At 57.9% G+C, this 24,077-nt stretch overlaps 2 protein-coding genes across 5 annotated transcripts; one reads left to right on the forward strand and one right to left on the reverse strand.

Annotated features, from left to right (window-relative positions):
• Positions 1–1,725: 1,725 nt before the first annotated feature.
• On the forward strand, positions 1,726–13,768 carry CSDC2 (cold shock domain containing C2). Of its 2 annotated transcripts, none has more exons than XM_032416833.1 (4): positions 1,726–1,884; positions 9,604–9,902; positions 11,051–11,173; positions 11,769–13,768. In XM_032416833.1, the coding sequence occupies exons 2-4, from the start codon at positions 9,727–9,729 to the stop codon at positions 11,929–11,931; spliced, it is 462 nt and encodes a 153-aa protein (XP_032272724.1). In that variant the 5' UTR covers positions 1,726–1,884; positions 9,604–9,726; the 3' UTR covers positions 11,932–13,768. The 2 variants fall into 2 exon arrangements, with proteins under 2 accessions (XP_032272724.1, XP_032272723.1); XM_032416832.1 differs by lacking the exon at positions 1,726–1,884 and adding an exon at positions 3,208–3,525.
• Positions 13,769–13,900: 132 nt separating this feature from the next.
• On the reverse strand, positions 13,901–23,585 carry PMM1 (phosphomannomutase 1). 3 transcript variants are annotated; one of them, XM_032416825.1, is made up of 9 exons: positions 23,399–23,585; positions 20,727–20,844; positions 19,549–19,625; positions 19,331–19,422; positions 18,986–19,085; positions 15,861–15,936; positions 14,957–15,072; positions 14,494–14,578; positions 13,901–14,189 (listed from the first exon to the last, which is right to left on the reverse strand). In XM_032416825.1, the coding sequence occupies exons 1-9, from the start codon at positions 23,483–23,485 to the stop codon at positions 13,984–13,986; spliced, it is 957 nt and encodes a 318-aa protein (XP_032272716.1). In that variant the 5' UTR covers positions 23,486–23,585; the 3' UTR covers positions 13,901–13,983. The 3 variants fall into 3 exon arrangements, with proteins under 3 accessions (XP_032272716.1, XP_032272718.1, XP_032272717.1); XM_032416827.1 differs by lacking the exon at positions 23,399–23,585 and having other exon boundaries at positions 19,549–19,635; positions 20,727–20,802; XM_032416826.1 differs by having other exon boundaries at positions 14,031–14,578; positions 23,399–23,582.
• Positions 23,586–24,077: the final 492 nt, after the last annotated feature.

Here is a 24,077-nt window from a genome sequence, read left to right on the forward strand (position 1 = left end):
TTTCTCGTCCAGGTAAACCTCACAGAGTTGTTATAAGCAGCAGGTGAGCTGAAGCCCGTGCGGGCACTTTGAAAACCATGATTATCTTTGGAAGAGAGGAAGACAAAAGAAAGAAGAGAAGGGTTTAAGCGAGTTGAGGTTCCTCTGGGCGGGGTCCTCAGTCTAGCAGGTGGAATAGAATCTGAACTCCAGGCCTCAGGTAACAATGGGCAACAAGGTTCCCCATCTCTTGTGTAGGATCAGAAACCTAGACTGTCTGAGCCTGATTGTTCTGGGAGATTCTGGAAGGGCAGGGATATGTGGTGGCATTGGAGGGCCCTGGCTTCAAATATCCTTCTAACCAGACAATGAACACGGGCAATTCCCTCCTCCTACCTGAGCCTTACGTCCTGGCCAGCAAAATAGGGGTGATGATAATAAATTGCTGGATCGTTGTGGGCCTTGAATGGTGGAAAAGCCTACTGCCCCACGGCCCGGGAGTCCTCAGTGTATCTTACTAGCTGTTGTTATTATTTGCATTTTTCTCGATCATTTCCCTTTTGACTCCCTCCTCCTTTTAATTTTAATAAAGCTTCTGTTGAAAATGCCAGCCTGCGTCAGGAGTGCTAAGGATTATAGGCGGGAAAGCCTTCCTTCTTTCCAAGCTGAGGCCGAGGAGAAAGGATGGGGAGGAAGAGATACCCCTTTGTGGCGGCCTCTCTAGCGGGGCCTGAGGCTTAGCTACGGACTGTTCTGGAAACACCGACAGCGGCTCAGAAAGGGCCTTCTTACCTCCTTTACAGAGAGGCTGTGAAGGATCAGAGTCAGTAAAAGATTTCCCAAGTGTGCACAGCCTGGGAGTGATGGAGCGGAGATTCACACCCAGGGCCTCTCTGATGTGGAAACCAGGGCACTGGGAAGGGGGCGGGGGCTGTCCGGCCTGGAGCATGTGTGTGTGTGTGTGGGGGGGGTGAGCGTGTGTGGGGGGGTATGTGTTGGGGGGTGTGGGTGTGTAGCAAGCTTATCACTCCCTACGGGGCTTCTCAATTCAATTCAATTCAATTCAATAGAAATATCTTCTACTGTGGGCCAGAGAAGGGGATGAGCGCCTGCGATTGCCCACGTTCATGTACTCACAAGGATCTCCGCCGAGCGAGGGATAGACCTGAGCACAGTGTTGGTGCTAATGGAGGCCAGGGGACACTCTGAGGATCCAGCGGGTAGAGGAAGGTCTGAGAGTCCCTGGAAACTGGGCTCTCCCCGCCCTTGTCTGGAGCCCCCTCAGAGAGGGCTCCTCTCTGCTGAGACCTCTGTTCTCCCAGACTTACCCCCCTCTATCCCGTGGCCCCAAGTAGACGCGCGTACACACACACACACACACACACACACACACACACGCACACGCACTCCCACTCACTAGCTCTCTAATTGCCAGGAATGCAGGCTGTCCCAGCTTCTCTTCCCCTGCATTCCTCAGCGGCTACTCCCACCTGGCAGGGCAAATTATACCCTGGCCTGGCAATAAAAGCCACTTTCCAAAAAAAGAAGCTTTAGGGCCCCGAGAGACGCAGCTAACTCTCTCACCCAGCCTGTGCCTGTCTCCGGAGGCGCTGTCTGGCCCAGAGGCAACAGGGCCCCGTGTCCCTTTAAGCAGGGAGTACAAATTCTCATCGCAGTCCCTCCCTCCTGCTCTTCCTGACGTCAGGAGGAGGGCGTGTGTGAGTGAGTGAGTGAGGGGCTCGAGGTGCCGCATGCTCACACACACACACACACACACACACACAGAGTCGTACCCACAACACATCCTTCAGACCATCCCCTGCTGGCCAGCTCCGAGCCGGGGAGAGGCGGAGTGCTGAGGGCGGCTGCGGGAGCCGGAGCCTGGACCTCGGCAGCCGGGGAGAGGTAAGGGTCAGGACGGGGCGGCGAGGGCACAGCAGCTTGGCAGGGGCAAAGCAGGGAGGTAGGACGCCCCGGGGCTGGGAAGGTGGGTCCCTCCCCTGGGGCTGGCCCAGCCCCATTCAGTTTACAGAGGGGGGTGTAGGAGGGGATGTGGATGAGCCCACCCTGTCCTCCCTCCTCCCCTCCCTCCCTCCCTCCGTCCCTCCTCCTGGCCCCCAAGGGAAGCTGAGGCCGTGTGGCTCCCTGTGAGAGCGCACGTGTGTGTGTGTGTGTGTGTGTGTGTGTGTGTGTGTGTGTGTCTGGGACTTGTGTCTGGCTCAAGAGGCAGAGAATAGCAGACACCTGCCAAGCCCCAACCTCCTGTCTGGGAACCAGGGGAAGAGAAATGACTGGGGAACGAATAATCGTGCTCCTACCAGATGCCAAAAGGAGAATGCAGCAGGGAGCATGTGGGTCTGTCCCCCTGGAATTTGGGGCTGGGGCTGGGGAGGGACCATCTAGGGCAGGCAGATAGTTGGACCTGGAGCAGCTGTCTTGTCCTGACTCTATTTCGTCCCCAACGCGATGGGGATAATTGTGTTAATTGGCTTGGAGTGGTGGCTCCATGTAATTATCTTTGCCTCAGAGCCACCCCTACCCAGAGCTCTCGCCTCTCCTGAGGCCACTCCTCTCCCCTGCTTGCTGGTCTCGCTCTGACCTCCCCCCTTGCCAGGGTGCAGCCCCGGGGGCAGGGGGCGGGCTAGGCTGCTGGCCCCCAGCTGCGGGATGCAGGGATGCAGGGACTCGGGGCAGCGTGGGCTAGCCCCAAGTCCTTGAGGGGCCTTCCCCGGGCACAAGGAGTCCAGGCAGAGATAAGGGGTGATGCTGGCCCCCGAAAGGGAGACAGCAGGTTCCTGCCAAGCTGCCAGCCTGCAGCCTCTTCCCAGGGAGAGGGGAGGGGCGCTGAGTGAGAACAATAATAAATACAGAGTGTGAACTGCTGCATCCGCTGGGGCTGGGGGAGGGGAGGAGGAAGTGCGCCCGGGTGGAGGGTGGGCAACCTCTCTGAGGACCTGGCACCGTGCCCACCTGGATGTGCTCCAGAAGAGGCCTCTCGATGGGGAGGGGCAGTCTCCGGCCCCCTGGAGGATGGGGAGCCAGTTTTTGTCCCCAAAACTGACTCCATTCCAGAGGCCTCTGGGCCCTCCAAATTCTGGATATTTCCTTCACCCAGACTCCCTCCGCCTACCCTCACCATTTCCTTGAAGTCCTTTCTAACATCTATTTCCCATATCTGTCCCACCCCCTGGGTCTGTCTGCCCTCCACTCCAAGAAAAAGGTCTAAGCAGGAACTGGCCGCACAGGGGCCTGGGAAAGGCCGAGGGACAGTATGGGCCACAGAGTCCCCTCTCAGGCCTGGCAATGTTCACGGATGCCCGCTGGCCATGGAGGGGCTCTGGAGGGAGGAATAGAGGGTCCTACACAGCTAGCCTGTGGGGAGGGGACACCCACAGGCTGGTTGTTCTGGAAGCAGGTCCCCAAGATTGGCACCAGCAGAGGGCGCTCCGGGCTTGGCTGAGCTGCTCACGTCTACTGGTCACAACCAGCACAGCCAAGTCCGGGGGCTTGGGGCAGTTGGGACCCGTGTCCACGCAGAGCAGCAAGGTAGGGAGCAGAAAGTAGTGGGGGGCTTCTCCCCTGCTCCAAAGCCGGTGGAATGATGGTCACTGGGGTGGCGGCTGGCATGCTGGAAAGCTCTGGGCTTTGGGGTCACACTGATTTGAGTTCAGCTACTCTAAGTGTGACTTTGACCAATCCTTTCCTCTCTCTGGGGGGACTTAGAGTGGGAAGTGACTTGCTCAGGGTCACACAGCCTGGCAGAGATGGGATGTGAGCCTGGCCCTTGAGGAGCCCATCCTGGCACCTTCACCCTCACTGATGCCAAGGAAGCCCAAAGGCCTTGTCACATGCCCCAGGGCAGTAGGAGCATGTGACAAGGAGAGTGAAAAGGTCTCCATGAAGCTCAAATATTGGCTGGGGCAGCCCCTCACCCCCATACACACGCGCGTGCACACACACGTGCACGCGCACGCTGCCGGAGGGGGAAGAACCAGGTTTAATTAGGTCACCTCCAGCTGCTGGAGCAGCTCTTGCACTGATGTATTTTAAGGACTGTCTGGGTGGCTGGGGGAGGGGAGGGACTGGGGAAGTGCCAGCTTCTGGCTGGTGGTCCTGAGGCTGTTTCCTCAGGCTCCCAGGGCCACCCACCGTAGATAAGACCCCAATGTTCAGAAAGCCCTCCCAGCACCATCCTGCGCCCCGTGGCCTTCCCCTTTTTAAGTCACCATATCCTCTCCTCCCCCGGCTGTTCCTCCACACTGGGGGTTCGGGGCTGGGACATTTTTATTGGGGGAGTTGTTTTTAGGCTTGCCAGAGTTGGCAAGTGATTCACCCAAGGTCATAGTCTGAGTCAGCACAAAGCCAGAAATAGAACCCCAAGTCCTGACTCCCCAGTTCTTCCACGCCCCTGTTCTTCCTTCTCCAGGGGAGGGCAGGAGATGTCAGGGAGCTTTCCTCCCGCCTCCCAGAGGCCTTTCTGTAACCCACCGCCCCCCCTCAACATCTCAGGTGCAGAAAGCACCGCTCCTGACCAGCTGTGTGAACCCAGGAAGCCTCTTTCCCTCTCTGGGCCTCAGTTTACTCTTCTGAAGAATGGGGATAATAACGATCATTGTCACGAAGGGGTGTTGTGGGGACCGCCTGAGGAAATGGGGCCAGGGACTTGGCAGAACACTGGCACGTGGCTAACAATCAATACACGATAGCTGTGTCTCTTGTCACTCTATGCTATGCTGTGCTCTGGTCAGTCTGGTCCTCCCACTGGAGAGTGGGGCTGTCTCCTCTCGGGCCTGTTGTCCCAATGCCTGGCATTCAGCTTCCTTTCAGTTACGTGGGTGCTTTTGACAACCTCAGAGGACAGTCGGACTGACCTTCAGTAGGCGTCTGGACCAGTGATGGTTCGAGTAGTGAGGCCCAGAGAGGGTTGAGGGCTTGCCCCAGATCACACAGCACTGGGGGCGTTGACCCAGCTTGCTTTCCCTACTCTGCCCCGAACAAGACGGATTCGCATGGTCAAGAGAGGACTCTGACAGCCATTTCCTGCCCCATTCTTTTTGGGGTACCTGAGAATTGGAGGAGGCCCAGCACCAGGATGATGGTCACCTGCTGACAGGGCTGAGTCACGCTGTATCACGGCCTCACCTCAGGTTACCTCTGAACAGTCCTGATGTTCTGGTTTTACCTCCCCTGGTCCTTCAGTCTGCAGAATTGCTAGGGTTTGGCCCTCACGCAGGGAAATGAAGACAAGCTTGGCCGGGAGGGTCAGAGCCAGACCGCGTGGGCAGGGCGCTGCGCCCTCACAGGTGGGCCGTCCGTCCATACAGCGGCTCCTCGGCCCCTCCCACACGCGGGACAGGTGCTAACTATTAGCCCTATCTGACACATAAGGAAACTGAGGCTCAGAAAGGGAGGGTCACTGTCGAGTCAGGGTTCCAGCCCAAGCCAGAAATGGTCCCGGCCTGTCCTTGAACCCCCGGCGGCCAGTTCTGAAGGGCATCGTTCTGGGCAACAGGTGCTCCCCGACAGTCGGACCGAGTCCCTTGGGGGCTGGGCTTTACTCTGAATCGAAACAAACGTCCTACACACTCATCTGTTTCTCTGCTTTTGGAGGAGTTTATTTTCCCCTTTAGTCTCTCAGGGAAAGTTCTTTTGATAAAAACTCCAGCCGTGTTTTGGCTGAACCAGGAGCAGAATTTATCCTCACGAGAAGAGCACCCACCATTTGCCTTCAGATGGATCTGGGCTCTTGTCACTCACCTGCTGTGTGACCTTGGGTGAGTCACTTCACCTCCCTGAGCCTCAGTTTCCTTATCTGTAAAATAGAAACAATGGGAATTCCAAACTTTCAGGGCAACTGGGAGATTTCAAAATGGAGAGTAGCCTCTGTAAAGACTTTTGCGCCGGGTACAGCATTCAGACAATAAAAGCCCATCTTTACTTGTCCCTTTCTGCAGCAACACTCTGGGAAGAGGGCCTGAACCAGAGGCTTGCCCTGCATCCCCTTGTTCTCTTCTCCCAGGGTTCTGGCAGGGCCCAGAGAGGGGAAGACTGTCCAAGTTCGCACAGCAAGTCAGTGGCAATGCAGGCCTGAACCCAGGGCTCCAGAGTCAGATTACCTTGGTTCTTGAGTCCTGGATCAGACATTAATTGCTGTGTGGCCTTGAGTGAATGACTTAGTCTCTCTGAGCCTCAGTGTCCTCATCTGCAAAATGTAGGCATAACAGCAGCTGCTGAAGCGGGGGCTGCAGGAATTAAAAAGGGAGGGGGCTGGGCAGGGACCTAGTGGGTGGGCAAGTCTTTGGGGAAAGAGGAAAGAGGAGACTGGGGGTGGGCTTGGCTCCGGTCAGCTGGGGCTCTCCTTCTGCCCACTCCCTCTTCCCCCTCAGCCCCATTTAGCAGCCTGGTCCGGGAGGGCCGACCTCTCACCCAGCACCTGCTGTTCTTCCAGCATTCCGTCCCATTTCATCCTCCCAGGAGCTCTGGGGGACGCGCTCTTGCACTCCCCATTTTCCAGAAGAGGAGGGAGGTGGGGGAGATCCCAGAGCAGCGCTCTCTGCCCTGCGGAGGCTGCCTTGTCTGCGCCCCCAGCCCTAACTCCTGCTCTAAGGCTAACTGTGGGCTTCTCGAAGGAAGCTGGCGGAGTGGGTGGGGGTGAAGGAGCCCAGAGCAGCCAGTCCTGCGGGGCTGGAGGGCATGAAGGCCTATCACTGCCCTTATTCCATCCTCCTCCCTTCTGCTGCCTGGTCCGTTATGGGGAACTTATTTTGGGGAGGGGAAGGAAGGGGGCTGCTGCCCTCAACTCTAACCCTGGGTAATCAATCAATGCATCTGTCCACCTTCCCCGCAAGAGGCCTTGGGTCGGGAGGCCGGGAGGCGAGGAGGCCGGGAGGCCAGAGCAGGGCCCGGCACAGCTGCGTCTCCCTGGTAACGGCTGTGGGCTGCCTCTGCCCCTCCTCCCCACGACCTCCCAGCACCGGCTGTCACCGCCAAGCACAATACCAGCTCTGGGAAAACCGTGCAGTGGGCAGGCCGGGACCGAAGGAAGCAGAGCCTCTGTCCACCTGCCGCCCCTGCCCAGGTGGGGTGGGGACGCCCGGACGCGCGCCAAGGGGCCCGACGTCTCTTGCTTTCCTGGCCCTGACATCTTGGGTAGCTTTGCTGCCTGTTTTCCTTTTTGATAACAGCTTTCTGGCGATATAACTCACATACCATATGATTCAACTGTTTAAGGTGGACGAGTCGGGGGTTTTCAGAATACTCACAGAATTGTGCGACAAGGCCGCGGTCAACTTCAGGACCTTTTCATCACCCCGGAGAGAAACTCTGCACCCATTAGAATTTACTCCCCATCATCCCTTCCCCCCCAACTCCTGGCAACCACGGATGTCCTTTTCGTCTCTGTGGACTTGTCCATTCTGGACATTTCACGGGAATAGCATCACGCAGTGTGCTCTTTTGCGACTGGCTGGCTTCTTCCACTCGGCGTAATGGTCTCCAGGCTCATCTGTGCCGTGGCAGGTGTCAGGGCTCTGGACTGCATTCCTCTTTATGGCTGAGTCATATTCCACTCTGTGGCTAGACCGCGGTTTGTCGGTCCACTCCTCTGTTGATGGATATCTGGGTTGTTTCCACTTTGGGCCTATTGTGAATTACGCCGCTGTGAACGTTCAAGTCCAAGTTCTTGTGTGATTGCGTTTTCCTCTCTCTAAAAATGGGAATAAAAAGGCCAAACCCGGCCTTGACTCCTGGAGCAGGCTCAGAAAGAAAAACCTCACATCAGCTTGGGGGGGCTGTGAGGAGCTGTGAAGGGCCGTGAGAGGCCATTCTCACTCCCCGGCAGCTCTCCTGGATGGAGAGGGATGTTGAGGCACAGGAGGCTGGGGAGGAGGAAGGCTGCCTCTCCACCCCCAGGGATGGCAGAGCTGGCTCATCAGCCTGACCCAGAAAAATCCCACTTGCTGTGTGACCTTGAATGGCGGCCAGGAGACCTGCCCCACTGTTGGATGGTGTGACTCCGAGGCTCTCCCAGCACTTGCCACACTGTGTTTCGGGGCAAGTATGCCCTGAAAATTCTAGGCTGGGACTGGGGCACAAGATGGAGGCCAGAAATAGGGTTGAGGCTCAGGGATTTACCTCCTGCACTAGGGTCTTTGGATGAGGGGGTGAGGTGGTGAAGCACAGGGGTGAGGAGGTGGAGAACCCTGTCATCCTCACTCCTACGTGACTGTGGATTATGAGAGCTTCTTTATCCCCCCAGGCTTAGCCAAGCCTCACCATAGCCTGTGAGGGATCAAGGCAGGGTTTATCAGCTCCGTTATACAGATGAGGAGACCGAGGCCAGTGGAACTACTCCCCAAGGTTGGCAGCTGCTACACGGCAGAGCTGGAGTGCTCCTGGTCCGGGTGTCCTGCCTGGCCCTACTGTGGCCCCAGGCTCCGTCCACAGCCTGGCTTAGTACTCTGAGCTGTCCTCCGCAGGGTTCCACGGCAGTGTCTCTTAGGGCCCGAGACTTCCCAACCCTTGTGGGGAGAGGACTATGTTCTCTTCCTCAGTAGAGGAAAATACAGGATGAATTTTTTCAAGGTCATCCAGGCACTGAGCAGGTGATGAGGGAATTTCTATCCATGAGCATAGATGATAGCAATTCATTGGGTATCTCTGAGATGCCAGAAGCGATCACACACTCCATCAGTGTGACTCCTCAGCAACCTGGCATGATAAGTATCCCCAACCACATTTCAGAGCAGAGGAAAATAGGGCTAAGGCAAACTCACCAACGTTCCCAAGGGCTTACCACGCCCTGGCACGGAGAGGGTCATTGAATCCTGACAGCAACCTCTCTGTGAAGTGAGAACCAGCACTATCCCCATTTTACAGAGCAGGAAACTGAGTCAAAGGTTAAGAGCGTTGACCAAGGCTGCACAGCCAGTTAGGTGCAGGAGGCAGGATTGAAACCCAGGTCACCTGGGTCCAGAGGCTGCACTCCCACCCACCATGTTGGAACTGTTGAAGTCCCCAAGGTACAGCGACAAAGCTGAGATTCGAACCCAGGTGTGTGGTTGTGAAGCTGCTCACACTTGTGCCAAACTGTGTTCCAGACTGTCATTGACCACTTTCCCCATCCCACCTCCCCGGCCCCTGGAGTTAGAGAATTGAGCTTCAAGCTGGAAGGACTTTGAGGTTAGTTTTAGCTTGGTCTGGTTCTAGTGAGAGCCCTCTTCCTAGTTTGTAGACAGCTTCCATTTCGCTGTGTCCCCAGATGGCAGAGAGGAAGCAAGCTCTCTGGGTCTCTTCTTCCGAGGGCGCTAATCCCATCATGGCCCCCCCCCCAACCTCATCTACACCTAATGACTTCCCAGAGGCCCCATCTCCAAATACCACCACCTTGGGGGGTTAAGACTTCCAGATATGAATTTTTGGGGGAACAGTTCAGTCCAGAGCAAGGATATAGGACTGTTTTGTCTTTCTGGGGAGGACCCCGAATCAGGGTGGGGGGACCGTGAGTGGCCTGAAGTCACTCTGTGAGGACTGGTGAGCAGGCCCAGCCCTCCAGACTTGGGCCTCGTGTCCAGAAGCCGCTCAACCTGGCCCACACTCACCTGTACCTCTTTCTTCCCATTCCAGACGGAGCCTGTGGCTGGTGCGGCTGCCGAGCAGGGCCAGGCCGGGCCCTGCCCGCAAGGACGCCCAAGCTCTTCGCCGGCCCCTGTGCCCGAGAGCCCACCAGGCTCTCTTGCTGGACCCGCCATGACTTCAGAGCCCACGTCGCCCCCAGTAGTGCCCCCACTCCACTCCCCCAAGTCTCCTGTCTGGCCCACCTTCCCCTTCCACCGGGAGGGCAGCAGGGTCTGGGAGCGAGGCGGCGTCTCATCCCGGGACCTGCCCAGTCCTCTGCCCACCAAACGGACCAGGACGTATTCAGCGTGAGTATCTGCCCCTTGCCCAGACTCCAGTGATTTTCCCCAGGACAGGGCTCCAGCCCTGTCCCTGTCCTTGTCTAACCCCTGTTGTCCTCACTCAAGGACAGAGGAGCTGTGTATGGACCTTCCAGTAACTTCTGTGTTCCTTCATTCATTCTTCACTCCACTAAGATTTATTGAGCACCTGACCAGGGGACCCAGTGATGAATAAGACAGTCTCCACCCATAAACTGCCTACAATCCAGGAGGAATTTGTCCACCATTCACCTCCACCCAGGGTTGGGGGAGAGGACACAGCATCAGGCGTCAGGGAGGATGAGGTCCTAGTGGGTGTGGAAGATGTGGTAGGTGAAGAAGGAAGTTGGGTGTTCCAGGTACATGGGTCAGCCTGGACCAAAACGGAAGCAAGGGACTGACCTCTGGTGAGGGGTGGGCAGGCTAGACAGAGACCAGGCTTGGGCCTCTGGCATAGGTCACTGGCTGGGGTCACATGGGGGGGACGATTTGGAGAAATCACAAGGGAGACTGACTTGCCTTGGCCAAAGGAGAGATTTTTGTTTTTGTTTTAAGTAAGCCCTATGCCCAACGTGGGGCTTGAACTCACAACCCCAAGATCAAGAGTCACACGCTCCACCGACTGAGCCAGCCCGGTGTCCCTAAAGGAGAGGTTTTGGATGGCAAGCACTAATTGTCCCCTGTGTCCAACCCAAGGCCAGGCACAGAGCAGATGCTTAATAAATGATGAATGAGTGGGTAAGAGACACATAAGTGAATAGGATACTGTGACCTCAATAGGTAGTGAGCTCCCCATTTTGAGAGAGATTCGAGTTTAGGCTGAGCATTCTTCCCTCAGGAATCTTACAACAGGAGCCCATGTAAACCTGAATCGTCTCAGGAGGAAAGGGTCCTGTGCACAGAGAGGGGCACTGGCTGGGAGTTAGGAGGCCCACTTGCTGTGCACCCTCGGGGAGCCAGTTCCCCTCTCTGGGCCTCAGTCTCCTTATTGTCCAGTGGGACCACAAGAGAGCATTACTGTGTGCAGTTTCAGCGCTGGGACAGGCTTTGCAGGCAGGCAGGGCCCAGGGGGGCTGTGGGAGTCCAGCGAGGGGAGGCCCCAGGTCACAGCTCTTATCCCCCTACTCTAACCTCAGGACAGCCCGTGCCTCGGCTGGCCCCGTGTTCAAGGGCGTCTGTAAGCAGTTCTCACGCTCACAGGGCCATGGCTTCATCACCCCTGAGAATGGATCCGAGGACATCTTTGTGCACGTGTCTGAGTGAGTCCCTCCCGCCTCCCTATTCCTGGCTGGGCCTCTGCTGCAGGGTCCCTGCAGGGCCTCAAGAAATGCCTCTCCAGGCCTCTCCCCTGGCTGGCTGAAGTCTGGGTCCCTGGCATCTTTCTCCTCCTGTCACAGGGGCTGCGGGTGCGTGGGGGGGGGGGGGGCATGAGGAGGAGAAGGGCTGGAGCCAGGCGGGGAGGGGACACCCAGGCCGTGGAAGCCCTGGGAACCACTGGCTGAGCCCTGGGATCCTGAATCACGGGAACTGAGAGGACTGGGCCAGCCCCTGGGTCTTTTGGCCTGGAGGGTAGGCGGACATGGGAGAGATGATCTAGGCCTGGCCCCCAACCCTGATGCCAGGCAAGACCTGGGGGGGGTGGGCACTGAGCTTCTCTAGGCCTCCGGACCTCCCTTGCCTTTCATGGCTCAATCCCCAAACAGCACAGACAGGGAGGGACCTTTTTGGGTTCCCGTTTTACAGATTCGAGCTGAAGTTCTGAGAAGGGAGGGGAGGCAGCCCTCAGGCCAGCCCGCAGTGGGTGTCTGGGAGTGGGGCCTGCTGCTGGGCTGACGCCCCTCTCCCGTCCACCAGCATCGAGGGGGAGTACGTGCCCGTGGAAGGCGACGAGGTGACCTACAAGATGTGCCCCATCCCACCCAAGAACCAGAAGTTCCAGGCTGTGGAGGTGGTGCTCACCCAGTTGGCCCCACATACTCCCCACGAGACGTGGTCCGGCCAGGTCGTGGGCTCCTAGGCTGGGGGGCTCACGTGTCAGCTGCTGGGCGGGTGGGGAGCCACACAGGGTAGATGGGCAGCGGCGGGCTCCAGGCCCCGCTGCACTGGCTGGCCGGAGCCCCTGGGCGGCCTCAGCGTACACGTCTGTCTGTCTGTGCTTGTGGCCGTGAGCACGTGCCTCCATCCACCCCGCGTGACCTGTGACTGTTGTGTGAGCTGGACCAAAGGTGAGGCCCCCAGGCCTGCCTTCTGGTTGTCCGCTCTCTCCTTCCCCTCCCTGCCACATCCGCACAGGACCCTCTCGCCCTCCTGTCCACTGAGCCCCTGAGGGCCTGCGTCGGGCCTGGGCCTGGGAGGCAGGGGGCACCAGTGGGCCCCTCCCCGTGCAAGCGGGTTCCCCTTGCCTCTGCCCCAGGCCCAGCCCAGGGCCAGATTCTGCTTGTGCTACTTACACCTCCCACCCTGGGCTGGGGTCTCCCACGGTGGCCTGGACCCCTTCCCACAGAAGCCAGGCCAGCGAGAGCTCTGGGGGAGCCTCCCAGCCTCTGGCAGGGGAAGAGGGCAACGCTTGGAGTAGGACAGACCCCTCCTCACTGCCACGGGCCCAGCTTCCCTTCCTTCCATCTGCTCTCTCCTCTCAGCATCCCCGAGAGACAGGCAAGAAGGAACTGAGGGCAGAAGGTGGTTTTGGGGTCTCGGTCCCTCCTCCTCCTCGGCCTGGCAATGGCTCTGTGAGCTCAAGGCTGTGTCCCCTCCCCTGGGCTGCGCTGAGCCACGCTGCCACCACTCTCCGAGACGCAGATCTGTGGAGGGGTGGGGGCACATCTCCCCCCGCTTGGATGGGGCCATCCCCTTCACCCTGACCCACAAACTCCGCTGACGCTCTGCCCATGCCCAGATAAGGCTGCCGAGGACCTGACGAGGCAGACGCACGTCCCCTCAGGCAGGGCCAGGCCTGGGCACCCACAGGATGGCCCTCAGCCCGAGACCACGAGCCCTGTAGCCCCTTGCTGGACCCTCTCCCCGAAGCACTACTGCTGGCCCCCACTAGGCCAGTGGCTGAGGTGTGTGGTCCCTATCTCATGCGTTGAGTCCCTTAAGGTGTGTGTGCGTGTGTGTGTGTGTGTGTTTGTGTGCATTCACTCTCAGGTGGGGGGTTGGTCTGGCCTGGGAGGCCAGAAAGGAGAGGCTTTGCCTCAGTCCCCCATCACCACCACACCCCTTCCTAGAAAACACATTTGATGCGACAAGAAATGGGGGTTGAGGGAAAGCCTGCCAGGGACAGTGAGCCTTGTGAGACGGGGTCTGTGAGTAAAACAGGGGCTCAAATGCCCAGGATGAGGGTTATCTGTTTAGAAGGATCCCCAGTACTGCAGATACCCCGAGGCCTGAGGGGTAGAGATCAGCTGGGGTACGTGCACCCCACCCCCAGGCTCTACCAGGCTGGGAGGGGGTCAGAGCTGCTGAGAAACAGAATGGCCCAGCCTGACACCCCAGTCTGAGCTGGAGCTGCCCCGACAAGGCCTGAGGACTTGCCCCAGAGGAACAAGGACTCCCTGGCTTCCTTGGTGGAAGGTTTATTGGTGCAGGTTAACTCCTGGGAGCCCCCTAAGACTCCCTCCTGTGAGCAGACCCCCCCCCCCCCCCCCCCAGTTTTTAGGCACTAGCCAGTAGACAGGATGTGGCATCAGCCCCAGGGCTGTCTGGGAGGCAGAGGGGCGGCAGTGCCCGTCCAAACCCATAGCCCCGCAGTGTCGAGTCAGAAATCCTCCCAAGACCCCCAGCCACCTGGACTCCCCCCGCCCCGACCACCACCAACCCTCCATCCTTCCTAACACTGGCAATAAACCCTCAACTGTGACTCAGCCTGGCCCAGAGCCGCCTCTGTCTGTCTGGGTCCTGGGGGAGGCGCTTGGGGAGGGTACCCCCAACTTAACCCTTGTTTAGGGCTTCAGTGGCCCACTCTCCTCAAGTGGATCAAAGACTTCCTGTGTGACCAGGCAGGGGGTGAGGGGAGTCCCTGCCCACTCTGCCTCTAGGCTCCCTCACCTGCAAAGTGGTGGCTGTAATGTCATCTGTGATTGGGGCCAATTATCCATTCAGACAGAGCTGACACCATTCCTCGTTCCAGGAAATTTAATGTTTGTGAGAGAAAGTTCTGGCAAATACGCACCTTCCCTGGTGCTCTGCGCCCTGCCTGGGACAGGCAAGCAGAGCGGGCTCTATCTTGTACCAACACTAGCACAGGCCTCCTCCCGGCGTAGACGGAAATCTGTTCTGTTTACAAGTACAAGCAGCAGCTGTAGCCAGGGCTGTCGGGGTGGAGGGCGGAGCCGGCCCCCCTAGGAGCTGACCGGCTGGGGACGGTTGTCCACGCGGACCCTGGCCCCATCGAGGTGGGCCTTGCAGCAGGTAATAGGAGGTAGGCATCCTGAGCCGGAGGAGGAGGGGCCCTGGCATCCCACCCAACACCAGGGCCAGGGGCTCTCTTTAGGCCTGGGTGGAGCTCTCTAGAAGTCCCTAGGAGCGGGTGTGGGCCCTGGTCACGCCTCATGGGCTGTCTCTGGGAAAAAAATCTCACGGCATCGCTGTACTGTATCCTGCGGAGAGATCACACTGTGGCCGACGGTCCGGGGGTCAGCGTAGATCTCGAAGTCATTCCCACCCTGCACACAAGGAAGGGCAGGAAGATGCACAGACATGTGGTGCCTGGAGGAGGTTCCCTGGGCTAAGGCCCAGCACGTGCCCTGCCATGGGGTCCCCTCCCCACATTGGCCCCTGCAAAGCTGCCTCTCCTCCTGCCCCCTCAGAGCCACCCAGACCCCCACCTTCTCAGCCTTCACCAGATCTGCCCTGACTTGCTGTGTGACATGGGACAAACGTCCAGCCAGTTCTCAGCCCCAGCCTTCCAATCTGTGTAATGGGGCTGAGGAAGACTGGCTGGTGTCCGGGAGTCTCCCCGGGGACAGTTCTGTCACCCTGTGTCCTGGCCTTGACCTGGGGGTGATATGGGGTGGAAAACACCTGGGCTGAGCCACACTCACGGGGCTGGTCTCGTTCCCAAAGAAGTGAATGGTGTCGAAGCTGTCCTGGTCCAGGCTGTCCAGGCAGTAACGCTTGTCCCAGCCCTCAGGGAAGACGTCAAAGCTGATCATGCCGCCTGCAGGGGGTGGCAGACAAGGCGAGCACAGGGGTGGCCCATGGGATGAACTTGGGCAAGATCCTGCATTTATTCATTCATTCAATAACCTTGAGTGCCTATGCAGAGCCAGGCACAGGGCATGGGAGCCTCAGGCTCCTCACTGAGAGCTATGGTCCCGGGGGGGGCAGAACAGGCAGTGGGCAAGCCAGGCCACCTCAGAGCCGTGGGGCGGAGAGAGGGAAGCTGCCCCAGCCAGCACCACCGGGGAGACCTCTCTGGGAGGGGACACTGAGCCAAGGCCTGAGCCAGAGCAGCAACTGCGGGAAGCAAACATAGTCCCCAAGGTGGAGAAGGGCACAGAGTGTCCCAGCACCAGAGAAGGCAGGGCAGGGGCAAGGCCATGCAGGCCCTGGGGTCCGGCAGGGTCTGCTTTTCAGGGAGCATCCCTCTAGACACTAGGCGGTGGGAGGACGGCTGCGCTGGAGTCAGCCAGAGCCTGAGAAGAGGCTGCTGGTGGCAGAGGTGTGAGCCGTGGTCAGATTCCAGAAGGATTCTGGATGCAGGGCCCTGGGACTTGCTTGCTAGGAGACTGCCCTTGGGAAGGGGGTGAGGGAGATGCTTTGGTTTTTTGACCTGAACTACTGGGTGGGTGGCAGGGCATGGACTGGGTTTGGGTGGGGAGGACTACCGGGCAGGAAGGCTTTCTAAAGGCGCTGGGGAGGGCCGCGTGGCCTGGGGAGTGAGGCCCAGGGCTGGCTTCTGGGCCAGGCTCTCAGACCCTCCACGGGATGAGTGGATGCACGTACCTCGAGAGAACCTCAGCCCTTTGCCGGCAAACTCTGTTTTCAGGGCTTCCACAAACTTCTCCCGGATCTTCTCCTTCTGCAGGAGGGGAGGGAGCAGACTGAGGCTCAGAGGGCTGCCCTGTGCCAGGCCCTGTGCTGGGCACACAGCTGGTGGGAGCTCAGAGTCTTCCAGGTGGAGATCGTGACCCCCATTTTACAGATGAGGAAACCGAGGCTCAGGGAATGGCTGTGTCCTGTTCAAGGTCATCCAGCCTCAGTGGCAGGATCCTGCCAATGGGGGTGTGGGTGAGGTATCTGAAGGAGGCCTTGGAGTGGAGGCATGAGGAGAAGTTGAGGGGATGGGCTTTCCCCAGCTCAACAAAGCCAACCAGACACCAGAAACGAGCATGAGGAGCCGAGAGCACGTGGAGACCTGTTACTACGTGGCAATGCGTGCTCGGAGGGAGGTCAGCAGGATGCCGGGCACAGCCAGGACCAACCACATGGTGCAGGGGGCTGGGGGCCTCCGCGGTGCCAGGAATCCCCTGCTGCACCCCAGCCCTCGGGCAGGATCTTCTAAGTCTGCAGCGTATCTAGAGGCTCGGACTAAGGAGACATTCACTTATTAGGCCAAGGACCCCCGGCCTGGCCCTGCTGGGGCCATAGGCGGAACAGCCATGCAGGGCCTAGAGGGGCAGCATCTTGGCTCCTGTGCGGAGGGCCAGCACCACAGGGATGGAAGGTTCGCGCAGTGCAGGCTCGCTGTGCCCGAAGCGCAGTGAGAGCCTGGCGGGACAGTCAGCTCACGGACGGTCTGGAAAGGAGCTTGGACACATCCTAGGGGACCAAGAGCCACTGAGGATTTTGAAGCATGGGAGTAGAGTGCCTAGGACTGCATTTTAGTCAGTCCACGTTGGGTAGGACTGGAACGGAGGGAGGCAGGCAGTGGCCAGTGGTTTGGGGCCTGAAGTGGGCCAGGGAGGACAGGAGCTATCAGGCCAGATATGACCCAATCTGAGAGATAAAGGCAGGCCTCCTGGGTTCCAGGCCTGGCTGTGTGACCATGGGCGAGTCACCTGACTTCTCTGAGCCTATTTGCTGGGGGAGAAGATGGAGAGGTAATGAATGAACCCTACCTCCCTCCTTCTCCTAGAAAAGCAGAGGTGGGAGGTGGGCCCCCAGGGAGGCCAGAGTCCCCACCAGAGGCTACTTTGTGGGCCCAGGGTTAGAGTCAAGGGTGCCCCAGGCTCAGAATAAATGTTCCCACACGGCCCAGGATGGCTGTACCTCCTGTCTCTGGAGAACCAGGCTGACCACTGGACAGCCCCATGTGTCAAGTCCAGCCTTAGCAAGCACCAGCACTGTGACCTTGAGCTAGTCAGCCTATGGCCTCAATGTCCTCTTCTAAGGAAGGGGACTACTGGCCCTTGGGATCTGAAGGACTAAAGCGGAATAAAATATTTATATGGGATCCTGGCTGGTGTAGGTCACACAGATCAGGAAGCTTGTGCCCTCCCCTCATACCAGAAGGGGGCGAACAAGAGCCAGAAAGACAAGAGAAGACCCTGGGAGCTGCGGGAAGGGTCAGCGTGTGCCAGACTTCCATCTTGCGCAGTCATTACAGCCCACGAGATGGGACCTATGCTCACCCCCACTTTACAGACGTGCAAACGGAGGCACACGATAGTAAAGCCACTTTTCCAGGCTGCTCGGCAAGCAGGAGGTGGAGCTGGGATTGGAAACTGGGTGGCCTAAGTAGGGGCCACCTCTCAGTATGTGTGTGGGAGGGGTTCTCTGCCAATGGTCAGTCTTCACCACCCCAAAAGAAAAGCCTCCATGCCCGTGGGCAGTGCCCACCCTAAGCCTTGGGACATGGAGTGGGAATGGGAGTGGGGGTTGGTGAGCATCCCTCAGAGTCCCACCCACTCAGGGAAACATCACCAATTCCCTATGTGACCTTGGCAAGTTATTTCCCCTCTCTGAGCCTCAGTTTCCTCATTCATAAAATGGGGACGACACCACCACCTATTTCATTCGTTCAGAAAGTATTTCTCGAGCACTTGCTGTGTGTTGGGCCCGTGCCACGCACAGGGGATCCAGCAGTGAACAGCCACAGAAATCCTGGCCCTTAAGGAGCTTACAGCTTCAGTGCGGGAGACAGACAGTAACCAAGATTTGAAAAGTAGGTGACAAGAGTGTATTAGAGGGTGGTGATGGCTGCCTGGGGAGAAATAGGACAGGAGAGGAGCAGGAGGGGCAGGGGTGCCATGTTCAATGGAATGAGAAAGTGACACCTGAGCAGAGCTGGAGGGGAAGGGGGAGAGGATGAGCGGAGTCTGAGGGAAGTGTGTTCGGAGTGGAAGGCATAGCCCTGAAGCTATCTCTATCTCCATCTGCTATCTCTAGAATCAGCAAGGAGGATGTGGTTGGAGCAGAGACAGCAAGGGGGAGAGAAGGCCAGAGACGGGCCAGTGGCAAGAGGCTTGGATGGATGGACTTACTCCATCCCTGAAAAAGCAGGGTAGGCGGTGGGGATGACAAGCAAAATGCAAGTCAAGGTTTAGTAGGGGCAGCATACCCAAAGGCAAGAGAAATGCTGGTATGTTCTAAGAACAGATGCACAGAGAGAAGGCTGAAGGGGTGGGTCCGAGCTGGGCAGACCCCTCAGGGCTCAGGGCACCAGCGGAGGGGCTGGGGCATTGCCCAGCTGGCAAGGGGAGCGATGGAAGGACTGTAAGCAGGGAGTGGAGGGGGCCGACATGCTTGAAAAGGTTCTCAGTGGCCCCGCTGGAGAACAGACTAGGGGTTTTGGGGGGAGAGCACATAGGTGAACAGATTTGAGGCCACTCCGGAGGCTGAATCAAGAGGAATTACTGCTGGACCCCACATGGGCGGGAAGGTCGAAATGATGCCCTTGGCTTAGGTAAGTGGTGGCTGCTGATGCTGGTCACCAAGGGAAGGAAACCAGCCATGTAGGGAAGATACGGGAGTGCCCAGACCATGGCACATGGTGGGTGACCCAGAGGGTATTAGTTGAATCAGAACCATTCCCCCCCGCCCCATCCATCTCGCTGATGAGAAAGCAAAGGCCCAGGGGGGCTGAGTGACCAAGGTCCTAGAGCCCAAGGTTGCACAGCTGGTGGCACCTTGTCCAGTTCGGAGAACTCGATTCGCTCCTCCAGGGTACAGCTCCGGCCGATGGGCGAGATGTTCAGCATGCCGTTCCGGAATTCGATGAAGGTTCCGCTGGTGGTAACGGGGGTAGGAGAGAGGGCAGGGAGCCAGAGAGAAGAACGGCCCTGAATTCAAATCCAGCCCCGTCTGGGACCACTGCCTCCCTGGACTTCACACGGGACAAGAATCCACACACTGAGAAGTTGGGGCCCCAGCACCTGCCGGTTGCGTCCGGGAGACCTGCCCCTGTCCTACCTAAGGCTTGGGATGGTGGGGGGGGGCGGGGAGGCTGGATGCAAGGCTGGGAGGGGTCTCACCGCTTCTTGGGCAGTCTGAGCAGGGCCATGTAGCGGAGGCAGAAGTTGATCAAGTCCTGCAGTAGCTCCTCCCCCAGGTGGTTCTGGATGGTCTGGGCAAGGAATACGGGGCTCTGAGGGCGGGGGGCACAGGGCCCTCCCCCAGCCCAGGGCAGAGGGACCACAGGCTGTGCCACTGTGGAAAAGTGTTGCAGGCTGAGGCCCTGGGGGGCACTGACCTGCTTGGAGAGCAGCCGTCCATGCTTATACTGCACGGTCCCATTCTCGGCAAACACATAATCAAACTTCTCGATGACTTCAGGGGCCCATAGAAGCCAGGAAAAAAGGAGTGTGAGACCAAGCACCCAGAGCCAAGTAGAGGGATAAAGCCCACACTCCTGGGTTTGGCATTCAAAGCCCATTTGTTCCATCCTAAACCTGCTTTTCTAGGCTCTTCACCTTCAGCTTTTTTTCCAAACAAGCCAGCAAGCCAGTCACACCTCTGGGCCTTTGCTCACATAGGTCCTTCTGCCTGGACCGCCCTCCCCTCACTTCCCCTCCCCCCTCCAAGATCCAGCTCCCTCCTCTGGAAGCCTCCCAGGACTCCCCAGCAGGGGGCGCCATTTCTACTTGTTCCCACAGCCCCAGGGTCCAGGGGCTTCCGCTTTGTTTTAGAGCTTCCGTCACTGTTCTTCAAGGGTGGCTGCATGGGGGAGTTTTCAGATCTGGCTGCCACAGTAAGTGGCTGGAGGGGGCATGAGGAGGAGGCTCAGGGAGCACAGTCAGGAGGGAACCTGGACAATGGAAGGGCGGTGGAGATGCCGACGTGGACCCACAGGGAGATATTTCTAGACTTGCTGATGGAATGCACAAGGGGGTGAGGAAAAGGGGAAAGTCTGGTAAAGTTTCCGGTTTGCAAACTGGTGGGATCTGCCTCAATTGTGCTGAAACGGGGCACTCAGCTGAGAACAGATGCTCTGGGGCCCAAACAACTTCCCGGGTGACTTCAGAATCCTTGTCTGTTCAATGCGGTAACTGTGCCCACCCTAAAGTGTGGTTGTGAGGATGCACGACAAGAAGTCAACACATGGTCATTTTCAATAATGGTAACCATTACTGACTGCGCGTATTTTAAAGAGGGCACCTGAGACTCAGCAGAGAGAGCTGAGAATGTCAACTTCTCCAGGGCAAGATTCTGCCTGCTTTGTTCCCTGCCCTTCCTCCAAAGCTGACACGGTGCCTGGCACATGGCCGGCGCTCACTATGAATCAGTGAGGGAGCGATCTGGCTGTTCCCTCTGCCTCCTCTGCCCCACAGACGCGGGGCTGGGTCTTTGAAGGCACATGGGTCCAGGGACCTCCCCAACTCCCCCCACCCCCATCCAGACTGTGGAACTGGCTCTGGGTGCTCCTCCTACCTTCATCCCCCTCTCCCAGCTGCTCAGCAATCTTAGAGTAGTCGGAGCCGCCGACCACACCGATCTGCACCCTACTCCGCAGCTTCTGCAGGAAGGCAGCCACCTCAGGGTCAATTTTCTGCAGGGGGTGGGGGTGGGGAAAGCACAAGATTTCTGGCTGTCAGCATGTCTGGGACCTCACTCAACCCACACTCAGCGCTCAGAATCCAGGAAGCTATGTTCCATCTGAATCTGAGGTAGCTCAAGGTTTAGAACCCAGACCTCAAAATGAGATGTAATGGATTCAAACTCTGGCTCAAGTCCCTCAGTTGCAGGCTGATCTTGGGCAATTGGCTTTGCTTTCTTTGCCTTAGTGATTGTCCCCTTTATAAAATGGGGATCAAAGTAGCAACCAGCTGGAGGTGGTCAGTGCTAAGAGTAAATGAGATAGCCCGACCAGAGTGCTTGGAAACGAACAAGCAATTAACTGGTGACTAATCACATGAAGATTCCCCAAGGAAATGAAAACTAATGAGTTACACTCCACGTTTTCAGGCCTTCAGCTATTTAAAGCTGACAATTCCTATAGGGAATGACCATGTCAAATTCTGCCAGTGAGAGTCTAAATTGGTGCAGCCACTTTGTAGGGTAATTTGGCAAGAAAACTTAAAATGCATGCACCCCGTCACCCAGAATTTCCACTTCCCTTGCCTGGGTGTATGTGGAGGTTCACTGAGGTATGGTTTATCACAGTGAACACCTGCAAACAACTCCTAGGCTTGTCACCCGGAGAATGGTAAATACGTGCTCTGAAATACTACACTGTGGTCACCTAGAGTAAGGCAGGCCTGTGCTTCCAACAGGGGAGAGCCCCTAAGACATGTTGTTAACTGTCAAAAGCAAGTTGCTCAGCACAGAGTCTGCTTGAGACTCTCTCTCCCTCTCACTGCCCCCCCAAAATAAATAAATCTTAAAAAAAAAAAAAAAAGCAAGTTGCAGGAAGGCACACACAGTATGATACTACTCATTAAAAAAAAACAAAACAAAACAGGAGCATCTGGGTGGCTCAGTCGGTTAAAGCAGCTGCCTTTGGCTCAGGTCATGATCCCGGGGTCCTGGGATGGAACCCCGCTTCTCCCTCTTTCTCTCAAATAAATAAATAAAACCTTCAAAAAAAAAAAAGAAAGAAAGAAAAGCCTCACAAAAACCGCATAGTATTTGTTCTGAGCAAACAGATCTAGACGAAGGTCTGGAGGGAAGTCACATGACAGGCAACCACCTGTCATGTGGGGTTGGACCTGGGATCCTGATGTAGTCAGAAGGCACTTTAGCATCTCTGTTTTCATTCTTCACAAGAGAATGTGTTCATGAATATGTGTATAATTAAAAATTAACTTTTATTTATTTATTTGTTTTAGTAATCTCTGTACCACGTGGGGCTAGAACTTAGGAACCCCAGATCGAGTCACATGCTCTTCCGACTGAGTCAGCCAGGGGCCCCCGAAATTAACCTTTAAAAGCACTAAGGATAGGGCTCGGCACTAACATTGGCGGACAGCAATAACACACTTGCACAGGCTGTTGGGTCAGTGGAGCAAAGGGTCAGAGGGAGGGGTTGGGGCTGTGCCTTAGACCTTGCCACCCTCCCTCCACTGTCATCTTTCTCCCATCCCTGGGGACCCTGGGAGCTGCTGGAGGCAGAGGAGCTTGATTCCTCCTTGTGTTCCCAGAGCCTACTTAATCCAGGGCCCTCAGATAGGAAAGGGGGTTGCATTCAGGACCTAAGAGGAGAGGCTAAGACCTGTCTTCCCATCAGCCTCTGCTCTGCAACCCAGCCCTATGGCTCCCTGTTCTAGGGGATCCCAGTTGTTCCTTATGGCCCGACTGGAGGGTGGAATACCCTCAAGGCTGGCAAGAAAGAGGCCTGCTTATTTATGTACCCAGCTGGTGAGGATCGGTCTAGGGGCTCATCTAGGGTGAGATCCAAAGCTAGAAAAACGAGCATGGAGCAGAATTTGGAGGCTCAACACCGTGACAAGTCTTTAGAAGAGTTGTACTCCCACCCTCCCTGGGCCACAATACCTTCACAGTGACCAGACTAGGCCCGGGGACTCTCACTTCCAGGTGGGCAGGGCCCAAAACTCATCCAAAAAGGTACAGAAGCCCTACCTCCCTCCATAACTGAGGGTGGGAGGTAAAGTGGTTGAGGAGCTTGAGAAATCAGACCTAGGCCCAGGCCTGTAAAGGTCAGGTGGTATGGCTCCAAGACTCCCGGACTCTCACTAGATGGCGACTCTGGTGCCAGGGCGCGCGCCGAGCCCTGTCTAGAACCCTGGGCTCAGATGCCAGCTTCGGGCTACAGGTGCGTCCTAGGGGCGGGAGCCCGGGCTGGGGAGGCGGGGGCGTCCGGGGACCAGGCTTCGGCGAGAAGAAGCCTGAGTGGGGGTAGGGAAGCTAGGTCCCCGCTCGCAGCCTCCTCCCTCCAGAATCCCACCCGCCCCGACGCTCCCGGGCAGAAGGTGGGCGCAGACGCTCGGGGGCTGCGACACGGGGGACCGGGGCCCCATCACTCCCAGCGGGCGGCCCTGGGTGGGGTACCGCTGCATCCCACACTCGGTCCTGGGTCACCACTTTCGGCCTCTGAGCGTCCGCGTGACACTCCCGACGGGAGCTGCTGAACGTCGGGGCCTTACCTGGCGAGCCGGCGTGAGGGTCCCGTCCACATCAAACAGGCAGAGGACGCGCTCCTTCCTGCGGGCGCCCTCAGCGGAGACCGCCATACCTCCAGCTCCGCGCGCACGGCCGAGGCCAGGGATGCGGCCGCCGGAGCCGCTTCGGAAAGAGGCTTGAGAGGGCGGGGCCTGGGAGGGGCGGAGCCAGTCGGCCCGCCGACGGGTGCCAAACCACGAAGGGGCGTGGTCAGGGCGTGATCTCGGCGGGAGAAGAACTGCCTGGACGGGTCAGGGGCGGGGCCTGAGCTGACTCAGGAAGGCTGATTCTGATTGCACCAGGAGGGGAGGGGGCGTGGCATAGGGCGCAGCAGAGCGCGGCAGGTTGGTCAGACTGTTCCAAACCGGACGCGGGCAAGGCCTGGGCCTGGGCCAGGCGGGAAGTGAGGGATAGAACCCGGAAGAGAGGAGCGGGGCCAGAGTCGCTCCTAGGCGGGAAGATTCTGATTGCATCTGGTCAAGAAGGGGCTGGACGGGGGCGGAGCCTCAAACCCCGCAGTGCAGTGCAGGGCGGGGCGGGGGCGGGACTCAAAGAACCGGAGCTGTCCCCGACTCGCCCTGCCTGCCATCTATGACTCACCCGCTCGTTGCTAATGTCTTTGCCCTACAAATCTTAAGCTTTATAAGTAATCACCTGATGTCC

Source organism: Phoca vitulina, unplaced genomic scaffold (genome assembly GCF_004348235.1).
Source record: "Phoca vitulina isolate PV1807 unplaced genomic scaffold, GSC_HSeal_1.0 scaffold19, whole genome shotgun sequence".
Classification (NCBI taxonomy): Eukaryota; Metazoa; Chordata; class Mammalia; order Carnivora; family Phocidae; genus Phoca; species Phoca vitulina.

Bases quoted from the DNA above. Each gene is read 5' to 3' on its own strand.
- CSDC2 (XM_032416832.1), top strand. From the start codon at position 3,283: ATGTTCACGGATGCCCGCTGGCCATGGAGGGGCTCTGGAGGGAGGAAT. The intron at 3,526-9,603 runs GTAGGGAGCAGA...TTCCCATTCCAG, and splicing joins TGTCCACGCAGAGCAGCAAG to ACGGAGCCTGTGGCTGGTGC. The intron at 11,174-11,768 runs GTGAGTCCCTCC...CCCGTCCACCAG, and splicing joins ATCTTTGTGCACGTGTCTGA to CATCGAGGGGGAGTACGTGC.
- PMM1 (XM_032416825.1), bottom strand. From the start codon at position 23,485: ATGGCGGTCTCCGCTGAGGGCGCCCGCAGGAAGGAGCGCGTCCTCTGC. The intron at 19,626-20,726 runs GTAGGAGGAGCA...GGGCCCCTGAAG, and splicing joins GCTGGGAGAGGGGGATGAAG to TCATCGAGAAGTTTGATTAT. The intron at 19,423-19,548 runs GTCAGTGCCCCC...TTCCTTGCCCAG, and splicing joins GACGGCTGCTCTCCAAGCAG to ACCATCCAGAACCACCTGGG.